Genomic DNA, 21336 nt, shown 5'->3' with positions numbered 1-21336 from the left:
AACCAATAAGAGTGTTATCTCCCATACCCTATAAAAGCTGCTATTTAAAATGGCAGAAGAATGGCACATTACAGAACCCATCAATTGATCAAAAAAAGTGTGATGCAGACTAACCAGAAGTGTCAACATGGTATAAAAACTTTCTTTGATTATGAAGGCTAATATTACTTTACAGTTGAACTACACTGCAGACTGGAGTCTCTGTTAACAGTGACAGACAGACATCATATACACTCACCTAAAGGATTATTAGGAACACCTGCTCAAAACAAACTTAAATGCTGTCAGAGACACAATGCAGAGACAGATCCTGACGCAGTGACCATAGTCTAGCTATAGAGAAGGGGATGACACAAGAAGTCCTGGCTGCCAACAGAGAAAAGAGTCTGTGGTCACTGCATGACGGCTGAGGTAGAGACAGAGATGCACTTCTTAACCCTATAAGGAGGGCGAGTCCCCACAATGTGACTGTGTAAACACATTGATGTCCCCACAACATGAGTAATGCCCACCCACATTTCAGTTAGTAACATGCATTAGTGGAATAATAATACATACAGATGACGAGGATGAGAGAGGAACTAATGGGAAGTCCCCCAGTAGGCCTATAGTAGCATAACTAACCATCCCTTAGTTATGCTCACCTGAGCCAGCCCTAACAATAAGCTTTACCAAAGATTAAAGTGCCTCCTGAACCCAAACTGGGACTTGATTTCACAGGAGAGGAGGTTGATAACTGGAGGCTCTGGCTCTTGCTCTGGCTCCAGTTCTACTTCTGAAGACTGGGAACCACAACCCTGTATTCTGAGAGCGCCATGTTCTAGTGGCATAATAGTACTGTGAGCTCTCTGTCCTGCTGCACATCCCACAGGGAGTGTTTCAGAATTGGGGCGTTTTGCCTGTGATCTTCTGTAACCACAGCCTGTGACCATGATCCCTCTGCTCCTCCTATGTGCCTTGCGGTCCTAGATCAGTTTAAGTCCATATCAATCTCCTCCCTATCTGAGGTGGTCCATCATCTGCGACCCACAAATTGTCCCTCAGACAGCATTCCCTCTCGCTTGATTAGAGAAGTCTTTGATACCGTTGGACCATGTATTTTGTCTTGTCCTGTCTTGTCTCTGGTCATGTTCCGTCCGCCTTTAAACACGCTGTTGTACAGCCCCTGCTAAAAAAGGAAAATCTCGACCCCTCTGTTCTCTCTAACTTCAGGCCCATCTCTAAATGGTCTTTCTTATCTAAAGTCCTGGAGAAAGTAGTTTTTACCCAGCTGCAAACATTTTTAATTAATAATAATGTTTATGAAAAGTTCCAGTCCGGCTTCAAACCCCGTCACAGCACTGAAACGGCACTTTTAAGAGTTTTTAATGATTTGATTTTAACTGTTGACTCAGGAGTGCTCTTAGACCTCAGTGCTGCCTTTGACACTGTTGACCACTCAATCCTCTTGTCATGGTTGGAAAATTGTGTGGGAATCAAAAGTACTGCACTTAGGTGGTTTCAATCCTATCTAACTGATAGAAGCTTCTCTGTCCACCTCGGTGATTATTCCTCTGAAACGGCCCCATTTACCTGCAGTGTCCCTCAAGGTTCTGTCTTAGGCCCCATCTTATTTTCTTTGAGAGGTTTGAGGTCTCTTTCCACTGTCTGTTTGCAGACGATATTCAAATTTATTCGCCCCTGAATGTAAAAGCAAAGGGCTCACTGCAGCCCCTGCTTGACTTAATGAAGGACATCAAAACGTGGATGAACCTAAATTTCCTCAACCTAAACGGAGACAAGACAGAGATCATAGTGTTTGGACACCCTGAACTGCTTGATGTAGATTCTCTCGGCCCTTTAACTTCAAACAGCCACTCAACTGTGAGGAGTCTAGGTGTTGTATTGGATAGTGCATTTAAATTTGATAAACAGATATCCGCCACTGTTAGATCCTGCTTTTTCCAGTTGAGAACGATAGCCAAGGTAAAGGCCTATCTCCCTCCTAAAGATTTGGAGAGGGTGATAAATGCCTTCATAACTTCCCGCCTTGACTATTGCAACTCCTTATACGTATGTGGGCTTAGACAAGTCATCTATTGAGCGCCTGCAGTTAGTCCAAAATGCTGCTGCCCCCCTCCTGACAGGAAAGAAGAAGAGGGACCACATCACACCTGTGTTGCACTCCCTCCACTGGCTTCCTGTTGATTACAGGATTGATTTTAAAATCTTACTTTTAACTTTTAAATGCCTTAATGGATTGGTTCCATTGTACTTAATGGAGCTTCTTCACGTTCAGACTCCAGCTAGAGTGCTGAGATCTGCCAATCTCCTCCTCCTGGATGTACCCAGAAGCAGACTTAAAACCAGAGGCGATCGAGCCTTTTGTGTATCTTCCCCTAACCTGCGGAACAACCTGCCAGTCCATATCAGAACTGCCTCAACTCTAGAATGTTTTAAATCACTGTTAAAAACATCTCTTTTCTTTGGCATTTCCTTTGAGTCAAGTTTGTTATTATTCCTGGCAATTTTAATATCACTATATATCGTATACTGTATATTACAATGTTTTATTGCTGTACTTTTACTGTGTGAGTAGTGTCTTGTTGTTGTATTTAACCTGTGAAGCACCTTGGTCAACCTTGGTTGTTTTAAGTGTGCTATATAAAGAAAATTGATATTGATATTGCCTGATTTTGCTGACTTATTCAGATATTGTTGATTTGGTTTTTATTCCTTCATTTTTGTGATTCTACTATGGTTAAGTAGGATACTTAGTTTAATAGTTTTTGTGTGTTTTAATTGTGTGTATTGTTGATTTACGATCGGAAGTATGCACAGGGTGTATTATTTTGAAAATTGGATTTCCTATGCTGTTCTGTGCCTGACTTCCTGCCCGGTTCATCTGCACTGTGCTGCAATGCGTCTGATGTGAGCACAAGCATTGACTAGAATGGCTGCTATCAGTAGTTGTTACTACTGAGAGCTATAGGAATACATGGCTCCATAGGCCTGGCATGTCAGCCTGGCTACAGTGCTGACATGCCATAATGACGAGTAAAACGCTTCTCTGGCGTTACGGAGGGCCTTCCTATAAGTTTTATATCTATCTTGACAGATTAAATGTGATTCTTCCAGATTTGTGGAATGCCATTTCCTTTCAAGTTTCTTCTGTTTGCTTTAATTTGTGAGTATGGGTGTTATACCATGGAGCTAGCCACCTTTGTTTTATGATATTCTTTTTTAAAGAGGCAACAGAATCAAGTGTCATTCGCAATGAGCCTGCAGTACTATCAACAAGATGATCAATTTGGGAGGGATTGAAGATGGCATAGCAGTCCTCTGTTGAATTAAATGCTTTTAGAATTGCTTCCTTAAATTTAGCTACAGCACAATCAGATAGACATCTAGTGTTTTTGCCTAATGGCATCTGGTTCAGTAATAGGATTTCAGAAGTTATTAAATAGTCGTCAGATAAAAGGGGATTCTGTGGAAAGACTATTAAATTCAATTTCAATTCCATATGCCAGAACACAAACAGTGAGTTTATGAATACTCTGACAAACAAAGACAGACAGGTAAAATCACCTGCCCAGGCCAGCCAGAGTGCAAGCAGTAGTTTAAATTTACTGACATGATTTTAGACCATTTAAAATGCTAACAACAGTACGATAGATGACACAGAATGGTAAGTGGTAAGGACGGCAGCCTACTACTATGAGCTATAATTATGTTACGTTAGACTAAGCTAGTGCTGAATGATTTGGCGAAAAAATGTCATTGCGATTTTTCTGCCAGATAGTGCGATTTGCTATATTTTTTTTTTTTTAAAGTTCAATATTCACAGAGCAGATGAACAGGGCAGGAAGTAAGAAACAGAACGGAATAGAAAATCTGGTCGATTTTCAAAATAAAACACCCTTTGCAGACTCCCAATCAAACATCAACAATGAACACAGTTAAAACACACAAAAAAGAAACAATTTAACGAAGTAGCTCACTTAACCACAGTAGAACCGCAAAAATCAAGGACAACTGAACAAATAAGTAGGGCTGCAGCTAACGATGATTTTAGTATTTGAAGCTTCTATAGATTATATCAACGATTCATCGATGCGTCGTTTAAGAAGTAGGCTACTTTTGTGCGGCGGCGGTGGCGGTAACAGGATCAGCTGTGCACGTTTAGGTGATATTTATTAGTCCTTTTAGAAATTCGTAGTGTGTCATACAGCAAATTCAGACCAACAACCATTACAAACACATATATCACCCAAGTGCTATACAAGTTATACTAAAGTCTCGTGCATACTACACGACTTTCAGTGTCAGCCGATGGTCATGCCGTTCACACAATTTGCCATCATGTGAGGACAGTCTTGAAGTCGTTGTGGCGTTCACAATATGTGACTAATCGGTAACACAGGGACACATACACTACAGGAGCTGACAGCGGCTCTGTCACCCGACACTGGTCTCCAAACCACATTTTGTCAAGAAAACACACGTGAAATGTGAAACAGGAAATGAGCGATCCTGAACACGAAACAGCTGTTTGTTATTTTAAAGATATTATAAAGACAAAGAATATGGGTGAAAGGATGGATTAGCACACGCAGGTAGCAGGCATTCTATGAGCTACAGAGAGAGCTGCAGGTGAGTAAATAGGTGCAGCTCCCCTACACCCAGTTAACTCATGACTGTGAGGTAGCACATGTACTAAAATTGGTACAACTCACGGCCCAAAAAGGAGAACAACAAACGCACGTGGTCACATTTTCAGCTAAGGACTGCGGCTTATTTTGGCTAACCTTCAACTCAACAATCAATCATGATTTCAGTTAAATGCTAAAGTTGCTGTTGGGTGTTGGTGCCGAGGCGACATAAGTTTCGTTTTACAGTGGACGGACGGTAATATTACAGAGTTGTTGTTTTCTTTAGCTTGAAATAATCCCATACTTTGGACACTTTCTTCTTTGTCCCTCGCTATCTTCTCTATTGCTCTTCCTACACTTTGCAAACAGCGGCATCATAATCACAGCGATTTTATGGATTTAATCGATGAATTGTTTCAGCCCTACAAATAAGCAAAATCTGAACAAGTCAGCAAAATCCGACAGACAAACCGCTTTTATTCTGAAATGCTCCCTGTGGATATATAACATTAGCCTGTAGAGAGTGGAACCGGCTCAGGTTTTTCTCCAGTTTCGATTGTTGTTGTAAAATGTACATTGTGTCCATGGGAATATCTTTATGTAAAGGGAAGCACAAAATTCAGGCTGCATGTGACAAACTCTTCTCTACGTTATCACCCGTAGGGTTGGTGTTCTTCCTGGATCTTGTGGCTGTTTTCACAAAGGTCCAGTTTAGAAGTCCACAAGCTTTAAGTGCATCCTTCAGGTGTTTATGCTCCTTCTCTTGGGCTTTCGCACTTGTTGGTATGTTATTAGCTCAGTAGTATTGGGTTCTGCTCCAATGAATTGTGAAAGTCAAAGAGTAAGTATTGGTCTTTGTGTGGGTTTCCTGTATACTCCAACATGGATGCTCAAGAGGGCAAGAGGGCCAAACTGTTGTTGGTGACATCCTCTCGTGTAAACTTGATGTTACTGTCCGTAGAGTTGATGGATTCTCTGAAGCCTTGCACTTATTTGATACTTGTCATCCACGAATCTGCACCAATTGAGTTTAGGGCTCTGCTTTCAACTTCTTCCATATAGATGCTGGCACAGCCCCACTTCTGTCTATAAAATCCTCTATTGTACTGAAAATAGGTGGTGCACATACCTGTATGTATTGGGGAAACTAAAAAACCACTACACAAACGCATGGCTCAAGACTAAAGGGCCAACTCCTGAGGTCAAGACTCAGAAGGTTGCTTACATATGAAGGGTAAGGGAGGATAGATGGTTCGATACAGATATATCTCAGTTAGAATTGAAGAAGCCTCTTGGATTAGAGGTGATCCTCAAGTATCTTCAGCCAAGTCCAGTTGCACTTGATTTTACTCCGCCTTGGATAACTATGACCTGAATGACTGAGGATCTTCACAGACATATCAGTTGCATGAGTCCCCGCAGTGACACAGTATCCACTCACCTGTACATCAGGCATACTTTTGGATGCTGTATATGTGTGTGTATATATATATATATGTATGTGTGTGTGTGTGTGTGTGTATGTATATGTGTATATATATATGTGTGTGTGTGTGTGTGTGTATATATATATGTATGTATGTATATGTATATATATATATATATATATATATATATATATATATGGAAATACTTGGATTAATCAATTTAGTGAATTATACAGTAATATTACAAAAATGATGCTCAGTACAAGATATTCACGAAATGGAAAACTCTGGAGGCGGTGATAAAAAACAACCAAAACCCTCTAGATTACCCTGTAACAGAACAAGAATTAACAGAAGTCATCCAGTCCCTGAAAGGAAAAAAGGCTTGTGGTATTGATGGAATCTTCAACGAAATGATCAAATAATCAGACCATAAAATCAGATTGGCTATACTAAAACTATTCAATACTATTCTAGCAACTGGAACTTTTCCAGACATCTGGTTTAATAACCCCAATTCATAAATCCGGAGATAAATATGACCCAAATAACTACAGAGGAATATGTATATCCAGTAACCTGGGAAAAATATTCTGCAACATCATTAATAAACAATTTTGTCAACTTTGTTGATGACCACAATATTCTGCATAAATGCCAAATTGTTTTTTTGCCAGATTGCTGCACAATGGACCATATATTTACCCTCCAGACTCTAATTGATCAAGAATTAAACATAAAGAAAAGAAAGGTATATGCCTGTTTTGTTGACTTCCAAAAAGCCTTTGATTCCATCTGGCACGAGGGCCTTTTCTATAGGCTACTTGAAAGTGGCATTGGAGGTGTTGAAGTACGCCGACTTCACCGGGTCCGTTGATGAGAAGAGATCAGATGAGACAGTGCCTTAAGTTTCGAGACCTTTATTACCAAACCAAAAGCAATTGCAGATATATATCTGGAGACTCCTCACACCAACACAGAGTCTACTCTGAAGCAGTAAACAGAGGAGTCTGACTCTTCCTATGCAGCCTGACAATTTATAGAGGTAACCGTACCTAGAGTGGAGTGTCTGTGTGTCCGTGTGATTAGTGATATGGATGTGTGTGCTTGTGATTGGGTGTGGATGATTGAATCACAATGTATGGTATGTGTTTGTGTCAACACAACTTCCTCTTATCTATGCCTCACAAACTAAGTATTGCAACACAAGTTACATAAGATATAAAGAGAGCATCATGTACCCTTCTCACAGAGGGAAAATATATGATTTGATTAAGAACATGTATACAAAAAGTGAGTGCGCCATAAAGATCGGAAACAAACAGATTTCTTCTCCCAGGGCCGGGGAGTGAGGCAGAGATGCAATCTCAGTCCAATTCTCTTCAATCTATATATCAATGTATTAGCAAACCAATTAGAGAGTTCCACGGCACCTGGCCTCCTCCTGAACGACACAGAGATCAGAGGTCTGCTGTATGCATATGACTTAGTGTTGCTCTCACCTACTAAAGAAGGTTTGCAGCAGCACCTTAATCTCCTGCAGAGATTCTGTCAGACCTGGGCCCTGACAGTAAACACAGCAAAGACTAAAGCTGATGATACACGGAGCAACTTTTAGAGCAATCGTGCTGGGCAACGTTGCCGTCAGTGGTAATGAGTAAAGATTACTACCGTAATCCCACCACCCCACCACCCGCCCCGCACCACGGACAAAGCAAGGAGAGCTTTCTATGCAATAAAAAGAAACATTAAAATATATATTCCAATTGAAATCTAAAATTTTCCAATTTGTACTAGAACCAATAATTCTTTATGGTAGCGAAATCTGGGGGCCAAAACTTAATAATGAATTTGACAAATGGGACAAAACAATTATAGAATCTTTCCATCTGTAAGAGCATCCTGCAGGTGCAGAGAAAAACACCAAATAATCTGTGCAGAGCAGAGCTCAGCCAATACCCCCTCCTACTAAAAATACAGAAAAGATCATTTAAATTTTACAATCACTTAAAATCAGTTAACCCCAGACATATCATCACAAAGCCCTAACATACCAGGAGCTGAAACCAGAGAAGAGTCCCCTCAGCCAGCTGGTCTTGAGACTCTCTGAAGTCCCCAACAGCCTCAGTACAGCAATACCAACTCAAGCAGACCAAACCAAATTATCAGCAAGCAGAAAGAAAATATATTGAATACTGGAAAGAAACGACCAAAACACAAAGTAAATTACAATGTTATCTGACCCTAAAAAGAGAATTCACACTGGCAAATTACCTGAGTACAGTAAAATGTCCCAAACTAAGAAAAATGTTGACAACATCCAGACTGAGTGAACACAGCCTGGCCATAGAAAAGGGTCGCCACAGACAGAGCTGGCTACCACAAGAGGGGAGACTGCTCCCAGTGTGACAGGGGACAGGTAGAGACAGAGCTGCACTTTCTAACCTCATGCCCCAAATATAAAACACTAAGACAAAAACACTTTGCAAACATCTCCCAAATATACCCCGAATTCGAATTCATATCAAACACAGAAACTTCCCAATCTACTGGGAGAAATGCCCAAATGTGAAATAATTGCTGCAAAATATGTCTCCTCATGCCATGAAGTGAGGACAACCAGTGGAACCTCAGACTGATAAATAATTGTACAGATTTTCAAATTATTATTATTTTGATCGTTTGATATTACATTTGACACTGAATTAATAATTTTTTTTTTAACACACACACACGCACGCTTACTGTTTTATTTATTTATTTTATTTTTAATATATTTTTACACACACACAAACACATACACGCTTACTGTTTTATTTATTTTATTTTTTTAACACACACACACACACACACACACACACTTTTTTTTTTTAGCACAAACACAAACAAACACATTGATTACTTGATTGTTCTTATGTTGTATGTATGATGCTTTGGCAATATTGTTGTTACACATTCATGCCAATAAAGCTAATTTGAATTGAATTGAATTGAGTCGATGTCTCGCTCATTTCTGGCATACAGCTTGATGTCATCCATTTAGAGGAGGTCACTGATGGTTGTTCCACTTCGGAACCGGTATCCGTACCCAGTCTTTGTGATGATCTGGCTGAGGGCGTTCAGGCCCATGCAGAACAGCAGCGGGGATAGTACATTGCCTTGGTATATGCCGCACTTGATGATGACTAGTGCAATTGGCCTTGAGTTGGTTTCCAAACTTGTTTTCCACAGCCCCATTGAGTGTCAGTGTCCTGTTGATCTTGTACATTTCCAAGCATTCCAGTATTCCATGTATATGGCATATGGAGTCGTAGGCTTTCAATCCAGGCGGTGCACCGATTGGTATGCCTGGTCTTGCAGTCTCGAGTGACCGCTCTATCATCCAGTAGCTGGTGCTTGGCTCCCCTGGTATTAATGCCCATTAATTTCTGGGCCCTGTCCATATATTGAGCCATGTGCCTTCTGATCTTAGCCGCTATGATGCCTGACAGGAGCTTCCATGTTGTGCAGAGGCAGGTTATTGGCCGGTAGTTGGATGGGATTGTTCCCTTCTGGGGATCCTTCATGATCAGGACTGTCCGTCCTTGGGTTAACCATTCTGGGTGGGTCCCATCCATCAGCAGTTGGTTCATTTGTGCTGCCAGGCGTTCATGGACTGCAGTTAGTTTCTTCAGCCAGTAGGTGTGGATCATGTCAGGGCCTGGTGCTGTCCAGCTCTTCATACCTGCCACTCTTTCTTGGATGTCTGCAATTGTAATGGTTACTGGATCTTGTTCTGGGAGATTGCTGTGCCACTAAGCATTGGTGTTGTGGGATGCCTCGTTCTCCCATATTTTCTTCCAGTACTGTTCAGTCTCAGCCCTGGGTGGATCTGATCTTGTATATTACTCTGCCACTGAGAGTACACTTTGGATGGTTCGGTGGAGAACATCCTGTATTCTCCTGGCTTCTGCTTCTTCCTTGTATCTCTTTAGGCAGGTAGCCAGAGCAGTAAGTATTTGTTTGGCAGTCTCCAGAGCCTCAGGTATCGACAGCTTGTTGTATTCTTAGGTAGCCCTTTCCTTGCACCTTTCTGTAGCTCTGACAGCTGAATAACCTCTCTTCGTGTTGCCTTGATCTTGGCCTCTAGCCTTCTCCTCCACGGGGGTAATGCTCTTTGTGGCTTGTGGTGTTCATCTGATAGCCAAGCATCTCTAGGATCACTGTTGCTGTGGCGTACATCAGCTCATTGGTCTCGGTTATGGCTTTAGTAGGGATAGTATGTAGTGCTGCATTCACATCTTCTAGCAGACTTTCAGAGGGTACTTTGTCACTTACCCTTGGCAATCTTGGGCGTTGTACTTGAGGGTCCAGCTTGGTTATGATCTTCAGTTGTAGGTCAGTTGCTCTTATGTTGAGTGATTCTTTGCCGTAAGGGCTTGTTGTTATCGAGGCTTGGGACCCAATCTCTGAGTGCAGGGATGATGATGATGATGATAACATCTCCCTGCTGACCTGTCGTCCTGGCTCCCCCTTGCCGTAGCATATTTGTTGTACCTCATCAATCTCTAGTTGTGATAGCAGTTGCCATTTGCGGATGTTAGAACACTGAGCTAGGAGTTGTTTCTTTGTCAGTGCTGATGATGGGTTTCGAAGCATCCCATATATCCCATAGTCTTTGCATATAACCTCTCTCACCGGGATTGCTTGTATAACAGCACTGCATTAGATCCATATTTTCTGGTCTAGTCAAATAATGTCTAGTTCTAGTAGCCTTTTTGTCATCAGGTTGCCCTGGTCCCCTAGCACCTGACGCGGACCTTGTTGACCCAGGCAATGTCCGAGCCGGTATGGCTCTTGTATTTGCGGTTTCACTCATGCCTGAGGTAGGCTGTACCAAAGTCAGTGGCATTAACCACAGAGCTATATATATATATATATATATATATATATATATATATATATATATATATATATATATATATATATATATATATATATATAGTGTGAGAGTATGTTAAGTGTCAGGTAGTCTTAGTTCGAGCCTAAACATACAGCTAGTTCATTGGTGTTCTGTATGAGTCAGTACCTGTTGTTTGCTGGTCTGTCATTGCTGCCATTATGGGTGTGGTATTGCTGTTGAATTGATGGCTATTCTCGGGCTAACACTTTTAGGGGCAGAACAGGGCTACTAATGGCTTTTCTATTGCTGTGCGTGCTTTCTCCAATCTGTTAGCCAAGCTCTGAGGCATCCTCCCCCGATTCCAGACCCAGCTCTCTTCAGCCACTTCCAGCTCAGGGCTACATTATCATAGGAATACAGCACCTTCTTGTTGGGATTCACTGGCAGCAGTTCAGTATAGATCATCCAACCCTTTCCCCTATTATTACCCCCGGTTTACACATCAAAATTTGCTTGGTATGTGCATAAGAATAACATAAAACTATATAAATATGCTTGGCAAGATATACAAATATAAAAGAATAAAAGACAGCAAGCAGTTATTTACATGTGCAACAGATTTGTTGTCTTTGTCATTAATGGTGGCTTATGTCGTCAAAAAAAGAAATGGAAAAAAACAAAATGGAAAATTAGTTTCTCTGAAAGGATTTACACATACTGATTTTACAACAGCTGAAAATCAACTGTCGACTATTATTGATTTTAAGTGTGAATAAATGAAACAGCATGTAATAACCTTTTGCTTAACTAATGTGTAAGACTGCATACGATATATATAGTTTGCTTTAATTTAGAAGGAGTTACGACTGAATAATTATTTAGCCTTTATTTAGCCAGAGAAGCCTCATTGAGATTAAAAATCTAATTTTCAAGAGACTTTTGATTGCACTGCCCAAATTTAAAGTCAGTGGGATTAAATCTCTAGGAGGAGTTCATTAAAATATGCGTGTGAATGGCAAAATACAATATTTCATATTCAGTTCATAATGGCTGACTTTCAGTTGGGTTTAGGGCTTAGAGATGATACATCTGCCTCCCAAACTTGGTACATATAGGTAAAATGTACGTGTGGGGGCTGCTTCGTTATAAATTTGTATAGGGAAGTCTGAGCCTGGTGATTCCAGAACTTTGCAATTTCATGAGTGTACACATTTTTGTGAGTTTTTGGGCATCTAAACCCCTAAAAAATGCATTAGCAAAGTAGAATAATAATAATACTTTTACCAAAAACAGGTCTTATAATAAAATGCTACAGCTCCCAGGAGAGTTCTGAACTTTTGTTTACCAGCAGTTTAACATTGCACAAATTAAATAATGAGTTAACCAGAGCCACTTTGATTTTTCCGTTTTAGCAAACATATTCCTAAAAGTGTTCTTAACTATTAAATGTGTCAATCCTTCCTGGGGTAAAAGTAACAATTGTCACTGCAAAAACTGTATTTCTAAGTGAGTGAGATAATATTATTTTTAGATTTAAAGTCTAATCTGATTTATATTGAGTATGGATTGTATTTTTTTGTGCTATCATTGAAAGGCTGTTTGAATCCAAGTAAATATCACTTGCTTTACCTTCAATAGCATCTTATTTGGGGATATGTTTAGCTAGATACAAGGGACTTGTGTGTTTGTTTGTTGTTTTTTTTTTACAGTGACTATATTATATCATCTATTACAAAAATAAAAGGGACATGATTCTACTTCTTTTCACTCTATTGGCAATGTAAGGAAACATATCTTAAAGATACAGTGCTCCCTCTTTTGACAGTGAGAGTAACACTGTTGACATTCTTACTCCCAAGTCCACTGACTCTGGCTGAGTGGTGCCCGGCAGGAAAGAAGTGCTTGCTTTTGTGCTTCCACAATGATAAAGTAGGCTATGTAGGCTCTTCCATACTGAGCTGCTGCTCTGGCAATCATTGTAATAAAACAATATAGGCCTATACAGCTATTTATTTACATATATACTGAACATACATGTATACATTCAGGAAATAAATTAATTTGAGTTTGCAAGAATGTAAACAACATCAAGCTAGTGATGATAATGTGGTTTTCATCTTCACAAGTTCTTCATTTGGGAAACAGTGTCAATCTAAATTCACTGAGCACAAAGTCTCATCGATGTAAACACAGAGTCTGCCAGACATTAGCCAGGAGCAGCCTTAAATCCAAGCTGGGCCAGCACGGCTTCCATCCTGGCTCTCTATCCTCTCCTCTTGGGGTGACCACAGCACATGCCTGGTTTGGTGGATCTGGCTGTATGGATCATCTCAAGTTCACTGGCACATGTTTCATAGTAAAAGTTCATTTTAGATCACAAAACAACTTCATCTGAAATTAGGGCTGGGCAACAAATCAATGATGATAACTATCGCAATATAATTTTTTCAAAACAATACAACAAATGTTGTAATAATAACAATAACAACAACAACAACAAAGTAACAATAATATCGTCAATAAATGTTTGATTTAATTCATTTGAATCACAAGCAAATTAGCACTTTTTATTAAGATATTTATTTTGTTGAGGAAAAGTGACTTTAATATATTTGTGTGTGTGTGTGTGTGTATATAGATAGATATAGATATAGATATATATAGATATATAGATATAGACAGATAGATAGATATAGATATATAGATGTTTAGCTCTCCCAAGCTATTTATATGTACTTGGCACAGAATTTCATATATATACATATCAAATTGTGTGTGCCCAGTTTAACATGCACCTATGTTAACAGGTTAGAGCAATAATGAGATCATTCCTATCTGAGAAACCTTTAAAATATTAACACACACACACTTTTGAATAATAAACAATGGGTTTCATTAAATTAGTTTATCACCAGATAATTTGATTGATTACAATCAAAGTAATCTCCCAAAGTTAAAATCTGAGTGTGTGTGCCCGCTGTGAAGGAATTCTGTAAACATTGATACAGTAACAATGGAGAACATGAACCTCAGATTGTGAATGCTGGTTCTGACATTACTGCTTTATTAGCAAAACCATACACACACACAAACAAACACACGTCTCCTCCACAACAACACCAATACCCATCATATTGTCTTTTATTTTCAAAGGGAGCCAGGGATTTTACAATAGAGACAGAGTAAAGTGATGGTAACCATCATAGCAGGGAATCCTTGCATTTTTCTCTTCAGTACAGTTGTAACCCCGCATCTAAATGAGAAGGCAAGTACAGCTCAGCTCTTTTGTTTCCATTATCACTATGATTATGGTTTTTCAAAGGTGTGGATGTTCTCTTTATACCATCAAGATGCAAAGCATCTTAATGCAGATGCATTTTTAATCAGCATTTTAATGGTTTCCGCCATGGAGGGTCAGGAGCGAAAGCAGCCACTGCGTAAAAACCTTGGTTTGTTTCAGTGTGTCCTGATTATGTGGAAATCCTATGTACCTGCCCATCCTGCCTAAGATTGCACAAGTACTTGGGACAGCAAAACCCAGCAGAAACAGATACAGTATGCTGGAATCTTCTTTCATTATGGCTGTGTCTCCTCGCAACAATAACAGTAGCCATCTCTGCAACACTTGGCGGTTTGCACCTTCCTTTCAAACGTATTAAATACAGATGCTGCTGCACTCACATGAAATTGCTTTTAGGCTTGTTAGATCACTTTGCATGTAGTAAATAAAGGTTTTCACATGTTACCCTTCCATTACTTTGCACAATCAAATTGAAACGTCCCAAATTGCATATTCATGAAGGCAAAGTAGTAAATGAACAACAGGGGTTATCTTGCACTTTTGAAACATGCCCCCATGCACACCGTTAGTAGATCATGGTGATATCAAGTTTGAACACGTTTTTGCTCACGCAAACCTTTAGTAAATCTGGCCCTTAGACAATAGTGCACTATAATTTGTGTCAACAATTATTCCCTTTCCTGTTTCAACACAAAAAAACCCCCGAATCCCCTATTATATGTTGATAAACAGGGTTAGAGAAAGAAATAAGAAAGATATATGGCAGAGGCTCTTGTGGTTTGACATCCATTAAGGTAGATTTCATAATTTTTGGATGCTGTTACATACAGTGGGTGTAGGTGGGTAGTAGCGAGTTACATTTACTCCGTTAAATGTACTCAAGTAACTTGAGTAAATTGTACTGTCACAGTAGTGGTAATGTATAATACTTTTACTCTTACTTGAGTAGATTTTAGAGTAGATTTTTTTTACCTACCTCTTGTTACAAGTAACTGTCTTAGGTTAGATTCTGTTTGCTTGCATAAGCTGTGTTTCGACCAAAGGAACTAGGAACCTTTGGAGGAACTGAAAGCATTTCCACCAGGGACCAGGGTGTAAACGTAGCTCTGGGGTCCCAAAAAGTCACTGCTCGGGGGTTAGTACTTTCCAAAAGTACCGGTACTTTGGGGGGTGGGGCTTGCCTTGCAGTGAAATTCTGAATAGGCGAGTAGAGGCTACTGGCTTTAACTGGAGAATGTCCGGTGTTTTTCTGTGACTGCTCCTCTCTTTTTCACCGTTGTTTGCAAACCAGTAAATCACAATCAATAGTCAAATAGCACAATTCTCGCCGATGTCCGCCTGAGATGTAGCTATGTCGGCATTAAATGTATTGCTCGGAAATAGGAGCCAGGTGCAGTAGTGTGGTCACAGCGAACAGCTGATGGAGTTAAGCTAAATACTGGACCAGCTGCAGGAGTCCTGCAGCTGGTCTGCAGCTCTTGTTGGCTGGAAATGTTGTAACCTTCCAAACTGTAGCAATTTTACTTTTGTGTTGCTTTCTCTCAAACTTTATCGCGTGTTTCTTCATTATACTCCCACACAAAAAAGCTGTTTTTAATGGTTCCATGAAAAGAGATCTGGGGACTTAAAAGTCAGATAAGTGCATCTGAGGAAACTTTTTGGGGGGCTTTTTTTAAACAGGACACCAATATATAATGGCTACCAGTATATAAAATATTTATAGTAACATAGAACCTGTGTGTATACCCTGTTTCTAACCTTGCCCGCAAACTAGCTTTGCTGTTAGTTGGATCTGCAGATGGTCTGCACTAATATCCTCTGTGCTGCTAAGCGGGAGTATGGGAGGAGTTAGACTAAATTTAATTAGGAAAGACCTGCTTGGGGCTGAATGGGAGCAAATCCTTGCTGTCAAGTTCCAACATCTGGTGGAAGCTTGAAACCAGTAGCCAGCCCATGGTTTGGAATAACATGTTAAACAATCACATATATGGGTAGGGATGGGGATCGAGACCCGGTTCCAAAACGACCCGGTTCCAAAATTTCTCAAAACCCGAAAATCAATAAGGTTCAAGCTTATCGATACTGCTATCAAGACTTGCTGGCTATGATGTAACGTTATGTCTGGAGCGTCAAATGTGATTTAATTTGAAACGCAATGGATAAGAAAATCATCAGGCTGCAGTCTCTGCCTGCTGTCTGTCGGCTCCCACACACACACACACACACACACACACACACACACACACACACACACACAGACAGGCAGCAGAGCGAGAGGCTGCGCCTTCGCAGTGGAATACGGTGAGTGTTAAGTTAGCTCCAAACTACTGTAACGTTAGTTGATGACAGCTACGCTCGTTACTGTAAGTACGTGCAATAAAACCTTCACAAGTAAAAAGACAATACTTTATCAATACACCTGTCTGTAAGGTAACGTTAAACATGTAGAAATGGTTAATTTAAACATCTCTGTCCTCAGTATCTCATCCTGTATGTTTTATACAAGCACAGCTAACGCTAGCTTGGCATTAGCCAAATGTGAAAAACAGGCTAAATAGAGCACAGACTGGTCTGTAGTCTTAAAAACTCAGCTGCTGGCTGAGACAAACCAGCCGCTCCTCCTTCTACCTGGTAACGTTACCTGCAGCCAGTGAGAGAGGAGGAGGGACTGATACAGACTGATGTTATTATTTCTGAACGTCACTCACTACTTGTGATGTCAGATAAAGTTATTGAGTAACTTTTCTGCTGTCTAGAAACAACATTTAGCTGTATTTAAAATATTAAATTAAAAACAACCAGGCAGTTAATATTTACACTTCACTATGTTTATTTATCGCAAGCGATATGTCATCTCAATATATAACGTTATCGCACATTGAATATTTTCCTCATACCGTGCAGGCCTACCTCATGCCCGTTTGGTCTTACCCAATAACCATCACTAAATAATAGTAAAGTATTGATAGTGGTATCGATAAAGAATCGGATCGTTAAGCAGTCTCAATAAGGGTATCAATATCAATAAAAATTAAGGATCCCCAGCCCTATAAAGGGGTAATTTTTGGGTGTCTAATTACTTCCGTGAAGCTATAGTATCAGCATGTCTTTGTCATTACATTATACAGTTTGTTATGGTCAGGTAGAATCTGATGCCTCTATGTGAATTATGTGAAAGTCTGGTGATATTCCACAGTTGTCTTACTGTAAACTGTTTTTTTTTTTGTCTCTGCATGTTGTTTAGGCTAACGATGCCTCAGGGAACACGTGGAACTGGCTGTACTTCATCCCCCTAATCATCATCGGTTCCTTCTTCATGCTCAACCTGGTGCTAGGTGTGCTGTCAGGGTGAGTACAAACTGTGTGGATGTCCTGAGTGGAGCATTGGATGCCTTTGCCCAACATCAAATAAAATTAGATGCTGTTTTATTGGTATTTTCCTATATGTATCTTGCTGTATGCCATAATCAATCTTTAAAGCAAACTATAGTAAGAGCGCTATTGCTGCATGCAGTGGAGTAGTCTCTTGAGAGAACTCTGTTGTGAAGTTTGCAGATGACACCACCATCATCAGGATTTCAAACAACATTGAGACTTCATATCGAGAGGAAATTCATAATCTTGTAGAGTGGTGCTTAGAGAACAACCTACTGCTCAATGTCAGAAAAACTAAGGAGATTTGATTTTAGGAAGAAGGAGATAAAGACACACACTCCTGTAGAGAGAAGTATACATGACATTCCATCAAACTCATTTTTGACAGCTATTTCCGGTCCCTCCCCCACACCGGATGTCTGTATGTAACTGATAAGAGGGGTGTATCCGGTCCCGCCCCAACCGGAAATATGTCTGTATGTAACTGATAAGAGGGGTGTATCCGGTCCCGCCCCAAACGGAAATATGTCTGTATGTAACTGATAAGAGGGGTGCATCCTGTCCCGCCCAAACGGAAATATGTCTGTATGTAACTGATAAGAGGGGTGTATCCGGTCCCGCCCCAACCGGAAATATGTCTGTATGTAACTGATAAGAGGGGTGCATCCTGTCCCGCCCCAACCGGAAATATGTCTGTATGTAACTGATAAGAGGGGTGCATCCTGTCCTGCCCCAAACGGAAATATGTCTGTATGTAACTGATAAGAGGGGTGCATCCTGTCCCGCCCCAACCGGAAATATGTCTGTATGTAACTGATAAGAGGGGTGCATCCGGTCCCGCCCCAAACGGATATGTCTGTGTCTATGTCTATGTCATTATAAATTACCTTCAACAGCATGCAGCAAAATAAGAGTGAGTTCCAAAATTAAACTTTGTAAAATCTTTGCTAAAGCTTTGTGTGACAAACTTACCATCATTAAAGAACTAAAGAATAAATTGAAATAAATTACAGTAAAATAGTATAACAGTGAGTTAAAATTAAACAGATTTTTAAATTACCTTCAAAATCTTTGCTAAAGCTTTGTGTGACAAACTTACCATCATTAAAGAACTAAAGAATAAATTGAAATAATTACATTAAAATAGTATAACAGTGAGTTAAAATTAAACAGCATTTAAAATTACCTTCAACAGCATGCAGCAAAATAAGAGTTAATATAAGAGAGTTCCAAAATTAAACTTTGTAAAATCTTTGCTAGTGCTTTGTCTTACAAACTTGCTATCATTATCACTCAAAAGCTGTAGCCTAGTCTTAAACTTGTGAGTCTTAAAACTTTAATCCTTCTAGAGTCTGTGTCTCTTCTTCTCTGTCCTCTCTCTTTCTGGTGTAACATAGGCTGTCCAGGGCTGAATTGAGGAATGTGCTCCACCCCCCGCACCTCCTTGCATCCCTCCCCTCCTTCTGTTTTCTCAATGAGCCACATCAAGTTGTGTGTTTTAACTGTCATTAGCATCTTCAGGTAATCTTGTAGACCAGTTATGGAATAGAGTTATCTATAACCCCAGACTCCGGTTGTTAAAAACGGTCTGGGTTTATCAGACAGAGTTCGTTTTCGAAACAGGAACCTATTTTTATCAGCCGGAGACAAGAGTTTGGAACTACAGACTATCTAATAATCTGGTTGTACCAGAAGCAACGGCCCCCAACCCCTCACCAGTTATTTCCCACATGCTGTCACATACAAAATAAGAGGGTGGGCAGAGTTAGCCGTGAGCCAATGATAAGAGACTAGGAGGGGTTACCATAGGCCAATGATGGGAGTCTGTGAAAATAAAACGAGAACATTGTCTTCAAGAAATTGCCAAGAGGGCACTTGGATCCTTGAGCAGTATCTACCTACCAAAGAGGGGACCTCTATGCGGTTAATTTTTTTCAGCTAATGAGTGTTTGTATCTCTTAAAGACTTCTTGTTTCTTTCAAAAATGGAAATTTTAACATCAGTGTTAGTAATATATAAATATTCAGGGCCACTTTATTGAGAATTTACAGTTTTACCTGTTATTCAGAAATAACTTGGATGCATGCACAAATGTCAAAGATTGCAGTATTAGCAGCAAAAGGTACTTTATCTAGGGTTCAATTATATAAAATGTCTTATTACACTAGTGCAGTCATTTAAACTTTCTCTTCAGGTTTGTCTGTGGTGCTTGGTCATTTGGTGAAGTAGGCCTTTTTAAAGGGCCTTCATCTTTATCTTATTTTGCATTTGCTCTTCATAATTATAAATTAGGACTAAAATGCTCAGCAGCATGATCCTATTTTTTTAAGTAATCACTAAAACAGGTTTATCAACTTTTACTAAACCTTTGGAATAATTCTGTCCCCAAATATTGTGAAATGAAATTGACCAGTTATAGACAAGATTTCTATCAATTTTGCAATGTACTTGTTTCTTCATTCTAAATTTTATAGGATTGCACTTTATTTATTGACTGCATTACAGAAACGTCCATTGTTGGCTGGCATGTAATGACACGGAGTTCCCTCTTAGTTCCTTCCTAGCTAGCATGGAGTGACACTCCAGCATGGATGAATAAAATAATGGGGTATTTCTATTAAGAGAATATTGTAATCTAAACTAAATATTTAATTTTAGTTACACTTACAAAATAAGGACAATTCTTATGTAGCAAAAAAAAAAACTACAGTGTTAACAGCGTCCAAATAACTCTAAATTAGTCTCAGTAACATATAGACTATGTCCCTCATTCTAAACTAAAGCCTTACTCATAACTAAGTCACTAGTCACGCTAACAGGCCTCCTCTTTCCCTTTAGTAAAAAAAGCTAGAATTATAAAAAATATACTTCATCAACTGGAAACTTCAAGAGCTAAAGTTTGATCCTTCTACTGAGAACCAGCTGCCTTTTGCTAATTAGGGTTTATTAGACTATTACAGAGGTCATGAAATCCAGAACCCTTCCCTTGGGGATGAAGTATTCAAATGCTAGTTAACTACTTTGTTGACATAACAGGACAGTAGTTTTCTGTTGAAAATAAAACAGAAGGTTATAATAAATCTCCTACAGGTAAAAGAATAAAAATCAGCTTCTTTATTTTGGCTCAACCGTGATCTGTGCTAATAACACTTATTGCACGTTCCAAAGCTCAACAGGAACCAGCAGCTTCAACAACAAAAGTCTGTAACAATATCTATCATATGGCTTTTTATTTTTATGTAATGCCCAGATTTACCACGGGGTTCTTGACTAGCCAGAACAGGATGTTCAGCAGTCTTACACTGTTTCATTGCAGGTCTTGCATTCAGCCATAGTGGCTAGTTTGCCCTTGACAATAAGGTTTTAGTAAAAAGTCTCATCACTGCTGCGACCTCTTTTTTGAGACCATGCTGTTTCTATTTTTTTTTCTAGTGTCCCCTTCCATAGCATTTTTCAGAGACACTACAAAAGAGGAAAACAGATTGCCATCGATAACCCAAACTCTAGGGTTAACTCGTAATTTTCATTACATTTGTTATGTAGTAAATCTACAACTGCAAAGCAATTTAGTGATCCCTACCATGTAGTGATCAAATGCCAATGCTCTCTCTCTCTCTCCCCATATTTAAAATGTGTAAATCTAATACCGCAAACTCATCAGGATCAATCTTCTATGTGTAAGTTAACATGTTGCAAATTTTACCCTTGCTACTAAGAGTT

At 39.6% G+C, this 21336-nt stretch overlaps 1 protein-coding gene across 1 annotated transcript in view; it reads left to right on the top strand.

The window, feature by feature from the left end:
• cacna1ba (calcium channel, voltage-dependent, N type, alpha 1B subunit, a) overlaps positions 1-21336 on the top strand; it is a 254241-nt gene that overhangs the window by 74684 nt on the left and 158221 nt on the right. The window contains exon 7 of the mRNA XM_038704210.1: positions 17486-17589. Within this exon, the coding sequence (XP_038560138.1) occupies positions 17486-17589 (104 nt within the window). The remainder of the gene's footprint in view (positions 1-17485; positions 17590-21336) is intronic.

The sequence above is a fragment of the Micropterus salmoides genome, unplaced genomic scaffold, assembly GCF_014851395.1.
Source record: "Micropterus salmoides isolate LMB-PRFRI ecotype aquatic unplaced genomic scaffold, ASM1485139v1 Ms_hic_scaffold_7, whole genome shotgun sequence".
Classification (NCBI taxonomy): Eukaryota; Metazoa; Chordata; class Actinopteri; order Centrarchiformes; family Centrarchidae; genus Micropterus; species Micropterus salmoides.
Note: the sequence above shows the minus strand (reverse complement) of the source record. Positions and strands in the feature narration are given on the sequence as shown.